At 42.2% G+C, this 16,753-nt stretch overlaps 1 protein-coding gene across 4 annotated transcripts in view; it reads right to left on the bottom strand.

The window, feature by feature from the left end:
• Positions 1-16,753, bottom strand: part of kcnq5b (potassium voltage-gated channel, KQT-like subfamily, member 5b) — a 109,857-nt gene that overhangs the window by 24,383 nt on the left and 68,721 nt on the right. For all 4 annotated transcript variants that reach the window (XM_019266161.2, XM_019266163.2, XM_019266162.2 and 1 more), the window contains exons 2-3: positions 6,493-6,583; positions 4,828-4,954 (exon numbers count right to left, since the gene is read on the bottom strand). In XM_019266161.2, coding sequence (XP_019121706.1) covers positions 4,828-4,954; positions 6,493-6,583 — 218 coding nt within the window. The remainder of the gene's footprint in view (positions 1-4,827; positions 4,955-6,492; positions 6,584-16,753) is intronic.

The following is a 16,753-nucleotide window of genomic DNA, read 5'->3' as shown; positions in this document are numbered from 1 at the left end:
TGACAACAAGATATAGAAAAGCCCTAAAGGAAAGTATGTCTTATTTATATTGACCTTAATGTGAAACTGGCTTCTTAAACAGACTCATTCGAGCCTGCAGGTCAGAATATGTGGGGCTGACTTGATATCTATCATGTTGCTGCAAAAACAGCAACTCAGTGTTGTCACCTCCATGCGACCGCTCACTGGGGAAAGTTATCCCAACAAAGGCTCCATATTACTGCAGCTGACATAATCTGCCATGGGCATCAGTGGTACAATAATGTACTGTTTACTCGTCCTACGGTATATACAGTATATGTTTGCGTAAGTCGTCTAGCTACCACATCGATCTGCTGCAGACGAAGTCACTGGCTGAAGCAACGTTCCATGAAGAGTTTTTTTTCACACAGTAAATCTGTAATAATCAAGATCTCGGCACTGAATGTAGAGAGAGAGAAATTCAAGCGGTCTGCGGGTTTCAGATTTGTTTCACGTGTTATTTTCCCATGAGCACATGTAAGTGCAGGCGAACTGCATGGCTGTATGTGCTGCAAATTATGACGGACAGATACACAAACATCAACATACAAAGGCACAGGAGGAGAGACTACACACGCAGAGATTTGACTCTGTTCAGAGGAAGTTCACACAGAAACCACAATGAACAAATGAATAACATCAAACCCACAAAGAGCTAAGACAAGAAAGTAACAAGCTCCTATGACTCAAGAAGTGACATTCTTTCTCCTCTTTCCCCCTTCACGTCTCTCACAAACAGACCTTTTACTTAAGCGGCGCTCCATGTGAAACTCAACCCTTGAGTAGTGTTATTTAATTCACTCTGTGGAAGAGCTTTTCACCTCATATATAACCATCCTTTTCACCCCTGTCCCTCCGACGAACCCGTTTCCTGAGAGAAAATGCTGACCGAGGTGTCACTAATGGCTCCTGTACTAAACCATAGAGCAGTTGACCCAAAGTGAGAAGAGGGAAAAGGTGAAAAGTCAGCAGCGGCAGCACCATGAAAAATACATTAATGACACCCAGGAGATGAGAGTCTCTGGGGCCCCCGCAGAGCTGCAGCCACTTTCACTCTCTTTGAAGGTGCAGAGAGACAAACGTGAGGAAAGGGACTGATGGAAAGATGAATGTGAGTGTGCGGACATCGGGTGTATCAGTGTAAAGTAAAAGTGCACAGGCCAACCTGCCAGAACAACTTTGTTTGAAGTCGTTTTCCTTCCATTTTTAATTCCATCCTAAATATTGTTGAATATGTGACACACCACGTACACATGAATACAAAAATTACCCATCAGCATTGTGGGCAGTAAGTAGTTTGTGGCAAATTTATAACTCCACTACGACTCATCTGCATCACTGATCCGTCACTCAGCGCACTGCCTCTGCTAAATCTGCTGAAATGTTGTTCTACGGCTAAAAATATATTCATCAAGTGTCATAAAAATGAAGGCCATAATCCACAAAACTGTGCTGTTATCAGCTGCTCCAACAGTCAATGTCAACTCTGGGGGAAAAACAACCAGTGAAGGCCACAAACCTGCTCCATGAACTCAAATTCACTTCCATAAATCTCCATAAAATCCTTGCGTTTCAGTCGTCTTGTAAAGTGGCATGGAGGTGTGCGTTAGGATTCACAATGCATTTTTTGTGCAAGCTTAAAACAGAGTGTCAAGCTGCTCTTTTAGTTGCAGGCAAATGTTTGAAAGTAACATCACCACCTCAATTCTCAACAGAATTTACCCATTTTATGCAGGCAGAGGCACAAATAAAGGAAAACTACTGGTAGCAAACTAACAAGAATTCAACCTTCTAATTTCTCAAGACCCCAAATCAATGAATTTTCCTTCCAGGTGTTGCTCTGATTTCCCAAGCTGCCCCCCACCATACAGTACACTATCATCATCATCAAGGTGCTTTATTCCAAATTGAGATAATCACCATTTGAAGAAAAAGTAACGGCTACTGTAATGAAACAAAATTACATGAAATCACGAAGCATTGAATGATGACTCGAGGTCATTATTTTCCCTCCACAGTGAATATATGTGGATAAAGTTTGGAAACTAAACAGCAGAAAGTGTTCTGACCTTGAGGCAAACCCTTAAGGGTTCAACCCAACAGGAGGAATCAGACAAACATATCAGAAAAGCTTGCATGATATCACAGTCCATCTTCAGCCACACATTCCAACACATTCACAGACACATTTTGTGAGGGAATGATGGAAACTGTGCAGCAGGAGTGATTCATTCAGCTTGTCAGAGGCTGTTTCTTTCTCAGTCCTCAGGGAGGATTTGGTCCTAATGGGCTTTAAATGACTGCAGTGGACAAATCAACTGCTCACACCACTTGAGGTGAAATTGGTTCCAGTAATTTATGACTTCATTTTAGTCACTGTGGGACTCAAATATCTACAGTTTATACACTTGTACATATAGGAAACACACTTAACACACACACACACAGCTTCAGTAACTCTGGTGGGCATGACTGCTGAGGTACAGATCTCACCAGTGAAGAAAGAGGAAAGTGTTCAGAGAACAGTACAGTACATTGGGACAGACTAAAATAGCTTTCCGTCACATTGGTTAACATTTTATTTTAGTGTTAAAATGCTGCATGCGAACACCAGAGTTTTCACAGAAGGAGTAAACTCTCTCCCTCTGGCGAGCATTATTTTGGCACCAATACGACGCCGTACAATTACAGCCAAGTTGTTTACATGCATATTTGATGCCGTGTAACTGAGGATCCCTGCTGCCACATATAAACTCATTAACAGAATAGCTGATCCGCCTCCATCCCGCAGATGAGTTAGCTAAGTGATCGAACTTTCTGTCACACCAACAGGAAAAGGTGTTCTAAAATCGCGTTCAGCTGGAGTAAAGGAACATGTTTAAGCTTTAAAATATTCATTCTAGATATCACACGGGGGTGACTCATTATTTTTTAAAGGGTATTTCAAATACTGCTCAGCTAACATGATACTGTGTCCACGTATTTGTCCTGATGTTAAGTTTAATATTGTATGACAACTAAAGGTTTACTTATTAGCATTGGTCGGGTTTTCAACTGTATTACAGTCTTCATCAGTTAATGGTAGTGTCTCAGGTGTCATTATGTGTGTAATCCAACAATCACCCAACTCCATCCATTCACTGATGAACACTATGACATGTGTTTGAAAGCCAGAAGTGAGCGTTGAGTTGACGTACTCTTACTGAATGAATTTATTATGGAAAATAAAATGAGGTCACCCTCTCAGATGACTTTGGTTTGAGCTGTTCGTCTAATGAATCAGATAAGTTATGGCCGACTCTATCCGTAGCTGTTTGAAGTGAATGAAAGCACAAAGCCTGGATTAGCTTTTTCCAGGAAAAATATAGTAGCTTGGATTGAGCAATTTGTCCACACACATCCAGTGCCAGATAATCGCCTCTGCTGCACTCTTCAACCCTCCATCAGCATCACCAGCCACCCCGTCCAATCTAACTATTCCCTATAACACTGTAGGATTCATCTGCCTTCTTGTCTGTGCTCTGCTTCTGAAGTGCAGTGTAGGAAAATGGCATGATTTGCAGAGAATGACTTTGAAACAAGTCCAAATTGACCAGAAACCTAAACCTAAAGAAAGTTTGATTTTAGTCCAGATTAGCCTTTTACCAGAGAAACGGGATTAACTAACATCATGAACATTGTTTTATGAATACTGCCTGCTGGAGGCCTTATGACAATACAAAAATTGTCATCTTATAGTTGCCTTTGTGAGCCTTTAAGCCTGCCTATATTGCTGTTTTAATTTTGTATTTACCCACTTATTGTTTTAACGCCAGCGCCACGATCTCCCACAGTCAAATTCAAGTTATTCCTCAGCAGACATCAGTGAAAATTTCCTAGTTTCACTGTGACTTCTAAATCTTATTTAAAAAAACTCATAATCCCCTTCTCGTACACGTTGAGTTTGATTATGTCACACAGTGCGAGAGGTGCAGTTATGTACAGAGACACATGTTCACACAGGGTTTCTCTCTGTATGGTAATGTGGAAAGAAAGAACACAGTGAAATGTAAATGATGATGATAATTTATAATGAGATTTATCTGTCAAGGCCACAGATGATTGCCAGGGCTGATCATCATGTGTACCTGCCTCACCTCCATCTGTCGATCTGCTGCTCAGGTCCCCTGAGTTCAACTCATTTTCTCTCTTTCATTTTCTCACTTTTTATCCCATCAGCTCTCATTTTTTTTCACTCTCTCTCCTCTCTCTCTCTCTCTCTTTCTCTCTCTCTCTCTCTCTCTCTCTCTCGCTCTTTCCTTTTAGTTTCATTTTCACCTCCTTTGTTTTGCTCATGTTCCCTCAGTGCTGGCAAACTACATCTCCCCTTCCCCGTGTGACGGCGGGAGCTCACGGCACCCTGCGTGACCTCCAAGCTTTGCTCTCCCTCCCTTGAGCACCCCTACTGTACTTTCCAAGAAATGAGCGGAGAGATCCATGTCTAAACAGTGGAAAGAATAAAAAGGCAGTTAATGCAACCTCATTATGTGAATGCTCTCTGCTCTTATGAGCTCTGACCACAACTGAAAATGACACGAGCAAACTATGGTCAATAGCGTGCTGTGGAACAGTGCTTACGTCTAACATGAAAACTGTTCACACAGAGGACAGCCGCAGTCCACTAGAGGGCAAGTAGAAGGCAACCGAACGGTGGAACAATGAAGGAGAGGAAATGGTAAGCCTGTTGGGGGAAAAATGTTTTTTGGGGAGGAATTATCCGTATCTGTTTCCACAATAGAGACTCAAGGAAAAAGTCCAACAGCTCACCTATGACGCAGAAAGGCTTCCTGGCGAAGCGGAGTCGTCCCTGCCATCCTCTGTAGCGACAGCAGCATCCTGCCGACCAGATACGGATGATGTACTCCAACCCAAACACCACAATCATCACAAACTCCTGTCCAAGAAAACAAACAATAGTGGTTTTGGCAGTGTGTTAAAGATGGAAGCAGATTCATCATATAATACTCACAGCTAGATCATTGATACATCATCACGTATGATTAGACATCATCAGTGCAGTGTTTTTGTCATTAAAATGGACGTCAGGTTGACAAAGTGTTGTATGTGATAATGACTCTGACAGGTCGGCCGTTATTGCGCACGCATTGATTCGACTTCCATTAGATAACAACACTGACGCAATTAGCGCAGTGCAATTAGTGAGATGGTCGTTACTGCCGCAGGGCCAATCATGTGCAGAAAACACTGGACTGCAGGAAAGAAAAGAAACCTCTGCTTTCAGTCAGAGGCTTCTGAAACACACACACACACACATACACACACACACACACTTTCTAAAGGCAGCTCTGAACTCCATTTAGTGTCTTTAGTGCTTCAAGTCAGTAAAGTTACCAGTTTGAGGGCAAACACAAATGAGCCACTGATCGAGAACTGTAGTCATGTTATTTATTATTATTATTATATTTATTATAGAGGAGGTACTTTGGATCTTCCCTCTAAAGGTTTTCTATTTACATTCCTTCCTCGGCTACATGTCTTCTGAGGGCACTGAGATCATGTCTAGTCTACACTGAAACTTTTGTGGTGGAACAACACGTGGTGGGTATTTTACAGGCTGATTTCAGTCGACTGCATGAGTGAAAATCTGAATACTTTGACGGTGTCATGGACTACAGCCCGGCTCCACTTGGGAACAAAGGAAAACACTTCATGGTGTGTATGATTTATTGTATGTGTGTTAGCGGATTACACTAAAAGGAAGTGGTCCAACATTCTGTCTGCAAAAACTTAATCATATTGCATCATGTTGAACAGAATAAGGTCAAACTATACTGACAACAAGTGCAACAAGTGCTTTGATGTCATATCCTGAAAACATTTTAATAATCTTAAATTAATACCATGTATAGTTGTGTGAGAAATCCAGCCAATTCACTGGTCAGGCTCTATTTTGAGCAGGTAAGGGAATAAGAAGTGAAGAAAAGGGTATCAGTAGGTATCACTAAAGAAAAAACATTAAAGGGAAACTTTGCCACGTTTTATATGGGTATCCAATCACTGTTGATGGTAAATGTAGTCAACTGAAGTAATAAATTGCTTAATCAACTAGGAAATGGCTGCAGAACCTGTTCTTCTCCCAGCACAAGCGCTGTCATTTGACACATAGAGTGATGTAGTCAGTGTCAGGGAAGAACTACAGGCTGTTTTATCTTGGAGCTTAAAGGTAATATAAGGTAATATAGATGTCTATGGAGAAAAAATAATAAAGACCGCAGGAATTTATTTGTTTGGCTATGTTGGGCAACTTTGATTAGCACCTAGCAGCTAATTTAGCTTGCACTCGGGCAACAGAAGCTCACACACAATGCATCCTGGTACATGTAGGCACTTGAATTTTACCACATTTACCATCAGCACTGATTGGACATCCCCATAAAACGTGGCAAATGTTCCCGTCGTCCTGTTTCTTACCAGGATGAGGAGACAGTAGGAGGAGAAGTCCTGATGAGCTGGGATGGTTGAGAAAACAGAGAGGACCAGGCAGCTGAAGACCAAGATGAACCTGAATGGAACAACAGGCAAACAAAGGAGAGAATCATAAATACAGATACACACACAGCTGGATGACATCAGTGGTCTGACCTCTGAAACCACCACACTGACCAGCAGATCAAATCTCAAATTCCAAAACACAATTTCCACTGGTCACAATTATGCTGTGGATCATCGAATTGTGCATTAAGTGGAATTGTTCCCCTGCGACAAACTCTTGAACCCATTCTGGCACTGCAGGAGAAGCAGAACACGAACAACCTGGCAGCACAATCACAGAACTTATTTCCCCTCTGCAGTGAACCATGAGCCTGACTATTATTCAATTTCCTGAGATATCAAGTTAATCATGCTTGTTTGTGTAACATGATTTGCAAGAAACAAGCAGTGAAACTGCGGCTATTGGACAACAAGCAACATCCGACCATTTCCACACTCCGACTGTCGCTCCCTCCGCCAGGAAACCGTAGCCTTCCATCTTCATAACCATAACATATTTTTTTTCCATCGCATAAATCTTCCAAAAACACATCGTTGTCTGAAATATGAGCGTGGGGTTTAGAGTTACGGTGGCTCTTAATGCTAAACGGTGCAAGCACATCTGTGTTTTATCATCTCAGATCTCCTCTTAAGCCTGCTGGAGAAAGACCTGGTGACATGCTGTGTGTGTGTACTTTTCAGTGTTGTCCAAGGAGAGGTTTAGGTTAAGCAGACATGGCTTTTTCAGTCATGTCCTGCTTTATATTCAAACTGGAGAACTTGTTAAGCTCTGACCTTTAGGTCTACCAGAAATGTTCACTTTAAAAGCAGGGACTTCAGTGTCAGGGTTGCTGTTTCCCGATAGTGTGAGTTGATAGTGCACGGTGGGTTCTTTCAGGCTATTTCGGCAGCTGAAAACAAAATCAGGGGCTGGATGGCTAGATGAACTGAAACTCTCAGTAAAGCCGAGGGGAGCTGCAGAGTCAGGTCATAATTTTCTGTAGGTTCACCACCACGAGCGACCCCTTTTTATTTTTTCATACTGTCATTTGATACATAGTTACTATAAAAAATATTGATCGTAGCAGGTTTAAATTTATAGCCCTTCAGATTGCAGTTCTGGTTGATCTGGCAACACCTCTTTGAGTCTGTTGATCACTGGGGGTGTTTACATCAAAGTCAGATTCATTGTACAGTGCTGGGACCAGTTGTTCTTCTGGTCTTCTGGATTTTACCATTACATGACAAATAAGCATTTTGTCTGTGTTTGTCATATAAATCAACAATGCAAGCTGCACAGAGTAGAAAGGGCTACAGCAGGATGCATGCCAAGGGAAAATATGTTTCAAGGATTACAAATAGCATTTAACACTTTACAGAGCCAACCATCAGTGTATATGTGATCAGGAGAAGATGTAAGCTGTTACTGGCATTAAAACACACGCTGAGCATTTTACAACTTGATTTCTTAGTCAGTGCAATGATATGATGTCTTCATAACTGCATGAGTGCAGTTATTAGATTGCTGGAAAAGCTTTTACCGAATTCATTTCTACTTGTCAAATGTCGTTATTGACAATATGACATCTGCTCTTCCCATAATGCAGTTTGTCTATCTCCACAGCTGTATTGAAGAGGAGACTGGGGACTCCTTACTATCAGCCCCTTGGTGCCAACTTGAGCCCAGATTATCACAGAGTTGAAAGGAAGTCTTTCAAGCTTAAAAATGGTGGTCCATCATAAGAACGTCCAAAGTTTAAATGGTGCTTGTGTGAAAATGGTGGGTGTGCAGAGTGGGCCAGTGTCCCATAGCATGCAGTACAGTGTGAGATTGTACTGTTCTGACCCCAGTCGGGTCAAATTTTTCCACAGCCACGAGGATGGTTATGTCATTATTTCTCGACCGTTACGTTCTCTTCCTGCTCTGTCACATGGCTCAGAGAGCTGCTGGAGGTTCTGGAGTGGAATAAAAGCATAAAGTATCAAAAGTTTGAGGTTTGCTCTGTTGACATTTCCAAAGATTGGAATAATGTGAATTTGATTGGAGGAAAACATCTAGTGACAAGCATTGTGGTGCTGTCAGTGGAAAGGCAAGCTCCTTGTCACCGGCACACCTACGCCTCTCGCACTTACAAGGTTGTCAGACCGAAAATTACAGAGTGACAATCAACTTCCTTCATCCATAGCCTAATCTGTGTTTCCATTTTGAATATATTTACTTTAAATGCGAGTAGAGAACTACTGAAAAGCACCCTGACAGCGTCATTAAGCTCTCAACAAAGTTCACTAATTAATCACACAAACTAGTGTTTTCAACCGGCCTTGGTCCCAATGTGTCATAATGCCCTGTGCTCGTAGGCAGCAGAATTAATCTGGAGTGTTTCGCTCCGCACTCTCAGTAGACTGATCACTCTTAACCTTCCAAACAGCAGCGGCTGAAAATTAAGCTGGGCACGCACGCATCTGTCCTTCCACCCACTCACCCAATCACCTCTTCCAAATGTACAACCCAACCCCCCCTCCACTCAAATTCAAACAGAAAGAGACCCAGCACCCCTGAACGAGTAGTAAGTGCTGCTCTGATTTGCATAATTTAATTGATTTGTTTGGAAATTGAGTTACAAGGCTAACGACTGACATCCACACACTGCAGCTGCTGAAAAAAAGATTCACAGCACCTCTGTGATCCTCTGTGACATCTGTGTACAGAGGTTGGAGCAGAGGGGTGGCCAGAGGTAGCACAGCCAACTACAGAGAGATACAACATTACTACAAAGAGACTCAAAACAACTACAAAGGCATAAAACAACTACAAAGAAACACAAAACAACTATATAGAGACACAAAACACCTTCAAAGAGACAAAACAACTACAAAGTGATGCAAAACCAAAACAACTCTCCTTTAATCTCCTTTGTTGGAGGGGTGGGGGGCTCTGTTAGATACCACGGGCCTGATCATAATTTTCCATGCCTATAGGCTTTTTGGAGACTTAAATATCAGCTTTATATAAATTGCATTTCATATTTTAACATTTTACAGTGTATTAATTTATTGCACTGATTAAACTATTTATTCTTGAACGCTAGAAACCAGGCTTTAGATTTAAGTCTTAACACATTTTTACTCATTTAATCAATGCCATAGTGTGGCTTGTGTATTAGGTGAAGGACTTCTCCTTTCATTCCTAAAATGAACCATGATACTGTGTATATCGTGGACAGAGAAACTTAATGCAACCTCCACACACACAGACTGGCAGACTGTAACATGAAAAGAACCATTACACTGATGACTCCTGGTGTTAATTGGGTCACAGCGCACTTATAGGCTAATGATGCTGTAATGCCCATGCCTGATTGGGTTTCTTATGACAGCTGATTACAGAAGACGCTCTCACCCAGATGACATGTAGATATGTCCTCTGATGCTGTCCATGGTCCTGAAACCAAATCCTGCTCCTGCCTTTTGATTGTGCCCGTGGGTTGTTGATTCATCATTACGTTTTGCGTTCACAGTGCACCATCATGGTATTTCATTTGGCTTGATATGGAAGTAGATATTTAATTGTCTGTGTCTTTGGAGCTAATAATCTTTTCCTATTACCCTGCCAGTTAAACTGAGCTGTGTCTCAGTTCCAAACCACACAACACTATCCTTTGCCAGTTAGTCTACCAGAAAGTGAACTTCACCATGTTGAACAAACAGGAAATAACAGAAGAAGTGCACCAACAGATGTTGATCAAACTGCAGATTGCAGCCAGTAAAGGAGGAAGCACAGTGTTTTTCCAAGGAGTTAACACTTTATTGTTCCTGGAGCTGCTTCACCCATAACCACACGTTTTCTCAAGCTGTTTGTTTGTTGTAGCTCCTCTGTTCCCATATTGTGAACACTGAGGCTGCAGCTAGCAATCGTTCTCATCATCCACGAATCAGTTGCTGTTGTTTTTTTCCAATTATTGGAACTTCTTCAATTTGCAAAGTTTGTCTTAGATCATGTAATAATTATGACATACAGGTCAGAGTTCATCATCTGGTGAGTGGGACGGTGTACTTTTATAAGTGTGGCAGAAGGTACTGTTCTCGGGTGCCATAACTGGCACAATAAAAATGGACTTCCTAAATACAGCTGTGCTGGGGGAACAGGGAAGATGAATGAGGAGGCAAAGATACAAAGTGAAACCTAATAAAAAGAATGAAAGACTTGATCGGGTCATAAAAGCAGTGGTGTCTGTCGGCCTCTTCACATGTCTGTCTGTTTTGTTAGTGCACTTGCTGATAACTGATACTGTACTGTATGATTAGATTGAGAACTGCTCTTGCATCAAATTTTTGTCATTTTGAGAGTCCTGTATTTTTGTGTTTTAGCTCTAAAACCCTTAGACCTTTAACGTGATTTCAAATACTTGTTAATTTCCACAGAAATACAGTGTATTTAAGATAATGTGTGTAGAAGATCACACATTCTCTCACTACACTTAAACAACACTGCAAAGGTGTCACTTGGTCCAAAGAGTAACGTGTCACCCAGCGCCGGTCCTGGCCACATTTGCGCCCTGGGCAAACCCCCCCCCTCCCCCCGAGGCGAACATTTTCTCGTGCGCCGCTGGATGCGCCGTGCGCCCCGGGATGCGTGCGCCCCCATCGGTCTGTCCGACGCCCCCGTCTGCCTTGTCAACACCCCGCTCCCGGGGCGCCCGCTCCGCTAACTTAATGGGCGGTATCGAAAATAACCGAGGTTTTTTGCTTTTTCAGGCGTTCGTGCGCCCCCCACGGACAATGCGCCCTGGGCGGCCGCCCACATTGCCCATAGCTAGGACCGGCCCTGGTGTCACCCATAAAAACTTCAACACCCACCGTCTCCACATAATCATCCACTGTCTTCATTTATGGTGGCTGTGACCCACACAGAGACATAACTCATGACCTCTGACCTTCACTGTGAGGTCGTGCGGTTACATTCCTGCACACAGTTGGCCATGCATTGCATGTCTCAAAGCATTCTTTACATTCGCCCTGACAAAGCGTTGGTCTATTCCAACAGCAGCAGCAGACCCTCTCAGTGTCCTCAGTGCATTTTAGAGGCTTACATGGGGGAGGTGTCATACACCGTTAGATTGTTATCACTTCTTTAAGTACTGCAATTACATTCCGTGTCTTTGCACTCTTTCAGCACAGTCAAACACTTTAAATCTGCAAGACAGAAAATGTGTGCGTGTGTTCAGCCGTGACGTATTATGAGCCACAGTGCTGACAGTAATGAAATGAGTGTGACTGTAAAGCTCGGAGGACGCTGCTACGAGAGAGAAGACGACAGAGCAATTTCCATAATGCACCTGGGCTCTTTGAAAGGCTGAGCAAGGGATGCACTCTGTATTCTGTCAAACAGTGACTCTCTCCCCACTACGCTGATGTTATGCATCGCAGTCCGCAAGAGGCACTGAAAGAGAGAGCAGAACGAGCAGAATGCTTTCGGGAGATTAGACGAGTGCGAATGAACTTGCAAAGTTGGCTCAAAAATGAGGGAGGATTTTCATGACGTCTGTCTACTGATACAGTGAGGTGTTTAGGAGGAGTCCTGTGGGTTTGTTTCTTGGTGTGTGAGGCTTTTTTCCCACAGTGTGTATTATTTAGAGGAATCACACACTTTCGATAACACAGACGACACACAGCACCGTGGGAATGAGTCTGATTTGTTGTGCTCTGTTCACAGCAAAAAGTTGAGCAGAGGGGCTTGTTTAACTTATGGCTGCAATAAGGATAAGAAACACACAAAGACTATAACCTGAATTAGGGCTGCACGATATGGCCTGTAACCAATATCTCGATATTTTTAAGCTATATCGCGATACACGATATATATCTCGATATTTTTGTTGTTGTTGTTTTGTATTGTTTATTTCTAATAAATAATGTCATTATTACCTTGATAGCATTGTCATATTTTTTATGAATTTTTAATATATTTCATAATGTACATATGAGCACTGAAGCAGTGCAGGATCATACTTGGCTTATGAGACACACTTTTTTAAATCACATTTTAACCATTCTTCATATTTTATAAATAAACCTTTAATAAATTTAACACCCACGTCTTATTTTGAAAACCGGAAGTGTCCACACGCTGCAGTAAGCTAGTGCTGACTTTCCCAGTTTTCTCAAAGTATTTGCCGCAATAAGGGCGCACTTGAAAATATTGGAGCAGCTGACGTGACCACGCGAAAACGAGAGACGGCTGGCGTGACCGCAGTTGTTTTTCTTCGGAACCAAGTCGTCCGTCTCCATCTTCAATTAACTCGCTCGGGCTCTTCACTTCTCTCCTCACTTGAAACAAAAAGTACGCATGCGCGCAGGGGATTTTTCTGGGTGGGCGGGGCAGTGTGCTGCGTGCTGTGAGCAGCACCAGGAGTGACACAGGCAAAACTCCGAGAATTAAATGCTGACGGCTTAAAACATTTACGTGACAAGTACTCGATGGTCGCGATATAGTCATTTCATACATCTCACGTAGAACAAGCCGCGATATATCGAGTATATTCGATATATCGCCCACCCCTAACCTGAATATTACAGACTTTCAACAATGTATTGTTTTGTGTGAGGCTGCAATGCTGAGAGGAAGTTCTCTTCAACAAAATAAAAGGTTTTAAATATTTGGAGAAGACTGAAAAAGCCACACATGCCAGGCATCTTGGTGACACACATTTGGTTGAACTTGAAGCTCTGCATGTTTCGTGCATTGACAGATGAAAGATGGATGACAATAAAGCCAAAATATTGCATATACGAGTCATCGTCATTTTGCACTAGCAACGTCATTTGGAGTCTGCACAGTAGTGATTTGGGTTGACACCGGCTGTGTCAACTGCAAGCAAGCCTCAGCTGACCTGCTTGCATTTGACGGGAACCCTGTTATCATGCAACCAAAAAAACTAATTAAAACTAAACTTAAACTCAATGTGGTAAGAACTACCAAACAAATCTGGAAAAATTGATGTGAGTTTGGCCTATCTGCTAAGATGAAAGGAGCTGGGTTTATGACCGATACTGCAGACAGGACTGAGATGTTTTGGCTTCACTTTTGGGGAATGTCATGCTGTCCATCTTTATATATAGTCAATGGCTTTAAGAGTAGCTAGACACAGCGTTTGCACTGCCATGTTCAACTTCACTGACATGTTCTGATATCACTGGAGTCCAAGTTTAATTTGTTTCTCTTTTTATGTGTAACCAGAGGTGACAGCTACATGTCAGATGACCATACAGCTTCTCAAGATAGCTAACAAACTTTATAGATCATTTCACATCGAGGTTAGAGGCTCTCATACAGACAAAAACTGGCAAACCACCACCATGTCCAGCTGCATTTACAGCAACAAACTGAGTCATTGCACATTTTCACAGTGAGGTTTTGTTGTTAAACCTGCGGGTGATATGGTGAGCTTGTTAGCTAACAGATGCTTAGTCATACACCCAGTAGTTAGGGAGCAACATTATTCATTTGCAGCCATGTTTCTGGTCATATTCTTTGATAGAGAACCATACATCTTTCACACAGAAAAGTTTGGAGGCCTGTTGTACCTTTGAACCATTATATGAATTACTCAGTCCATGCCACTTCAAGTCCTCCACACCTACACATCACATCTTCAGAAACATTGTGGGACATTGTGGTTTCACAAGCAGCCAGACTACTGTTTCAAGGGGCTACCGACAGTCAACAGCTGGCTACTGTTAGAAGGATAGGTCGCATCCTCTTAGTGAAGCTGTGGGGTTCACTGACCCTTTAACTCTTTGAAGAAAACCAGGTGACTAATGAATGTAGGCTGACAAATACAACCTACATCCACCTCCAGAGATTAGTAACTGTACTGTAACAACTGTATTTCAAAGTGAGCATAAATGATAGCAAAGTTTTTTTTATAGATTGACACAGCAGTCCCAGGAGTGTGAGCAGTGTATTTTTATGACATAAACATAATGTAGCCGTAGCATTACTGAAGATTGTGGCTTCATCTCTAATGACAGGGCACTGATGAAGAGCTGTGAAGATGTCATGTCGCATTACATGCGAGTACATTACGTGGAGCGCTTTTTTCCTGCCTCAGCCTGTTCGTACAGCCGATGTACCTGTCAGCAACTTTCTGGTGCGCTTACTTCCTCCCCTATTAAACATGAAAACCTTTAATGCTAGGTTCAAGTGGTGCACATTCTGCTGGCTTCAGTCATTGAACCCATTCATTTTGTTAAATTTAATGTCCCAATTATGAGCAAAGCTCTGCACGGGGAAGCCGTTTTTCCTCTGTGTAAAGGCTGATGTGCAGTTATAACAAAGACTGAAAATAAAATCTTGAATCCGTTTTCATTAGTTGTATTTTTTTTAAGACTTGTGTTATGATTTGGTCTGCGGTATAATTAAAGTCTGTGATTGAAGATTTTTCCTTGTGCTCTCTCTGACAAGATGATAACTATCTTAAAGGGGTACTGTAGGTTGAGACAAAAAAGGCCTGACAGCGAAGCTTGCTTTCAAACTGCAGTTAGATGAAACACTTTTAACATCACACATAACATCATGTCCTGATGTCACGGGAAGATGCACACAGGATCCAAGGTTTATAGGAGCACAGTGTGCACTGTGCAATTTGTTCTTTTTAAGCTCATAATGTACAGTCTGTGCCTTTTTTTAGGCGGTCTTAAAAAGTGACTGTAGACATCCAGTTTAAACTGCAGTGGATTGCTCTGCACTGTTTATTTTGCTGTAATTTTAACATATATATATGTTTAAAAGCCTGAATCTTGCCATAGTTGGTGACCAATTACGCCATGTCTTAGCTCATTTCCCACTGAGAACCCAAAAGATAATTAGTGCAAAAGGCAGATGGACAGGGTGCACCATCCTCTAATGCTCCACAGCTTAGCTGTGCAAGATATCACAGCTAAACTCCCAAAATAAGATGGAAACAAGAGGAGCCTGTGTGAGGGCACGCTCATAATCCTCCCTCTGCTCTAAACTGATGTTCTATTACAAAAGCAAGATGTGAAGGCGCTGAGGAGATCAAGCCACCAGGACCACCCACAGTGCGCTGCTATTTCACACTCGTCCTTCATTTGAACACATCCAAGAGCATAATGAAAATTCAGAAAAAACTGCCATGGGTGTATAATGAAAAGTTAAGGGCCTTTAACATGCATGGTAGAAAAGAAAGAGCAATAGCCTACATCTGGATAAAACCACAAGTGTGCAAACCCGTAAAACAGCCTCACTCCAGTTTAATGCGTCCTGTTCTCTCATATTGAGGCACGTAAAGAGGCTGTGCAAATTAAAACTCCATCAGTGGAGCTGTAAGAGGACTTGTAATGGAAAGTAAAGGAGGAACTGAACAATTCTGACTTCATAAATGAGCCAGAGCCCGAATGTGCGGCCTCCCACTCTTTACGAAGCTTCGCTGTGCTGTTGGTGAGGACAAGAGCTGCAATTTTAATTATAAGATGATGTGGTGGTGTGAAAAGGTTCTCGTTAGCGAGCGCTGATTTCACCAACTATAATGACAACTGTTGCAGGTAGATTTACACAGCTGTAGATCATTCATGTTGGACACTGTATTCTGGTTTCTATGCTCTCTGTATGCAGGTGACTTATTATTTTTACGGCATCAAGTCACATCAAAAAGACAAATCACTCTCTGCAGGCCAGAGTTTGATCGCCTCAGCTTGGAAGTCGTACCATTAGGTGTAAAATACAGGTAGCCAGTGGACAGAGTTATCAGAATCTCCTGATAAAACCTCTTAGTTAGGACCTCACTGAGGCCGGTGAGGCAGTCTGTCCCGTCAGAGCCATCATTAGTGCTTATCAGTGTGACATTTAACATTATCAGACATGTCATAGTTTTATTTTCTCGTGAAACACCATAACAAACACGAATCCAACAGTATAAAAGATTTAATGTCATCTAGTGTCTGGTGTAATGGCTGCATTGCAACAAGCCTAGAACTAGAGGGAAAGGCCTACTCCAGAGACCAAGGCGATATCTTCAGAGATATTCACTTCACGTTGATGTAAAACTGTGAGAATCTGGGACCAGCAGGCATTTATGCTTTATGAATAACTGAGACAGCTCTTTAGTTTAGTTGACTAACTGTTGTCAAATGACCGCAGTGACCGCGTGCATTTGAACATCTGCTTTAAAAACGAACACGT

The sequence above is a fragment of the Larimichthys crocea genome, chromosome I (genome assembly GCF_000972845.2).
Source record: "Larimichthys crocea isolate SSNF chromosome I, L_crocea_2.0, whole genome shotgun sequence".
NCBI lineage: Eukaryota > Metazoa > Chordata > Actinopteri > Sciaenidae > Larimichthys > Larimichthys crocea.
The sequence above is the reverse complement of the archived record's forward strand: the minus strand, read 5'-3'. Positions and strand labels throughout refer to the sequence as shown.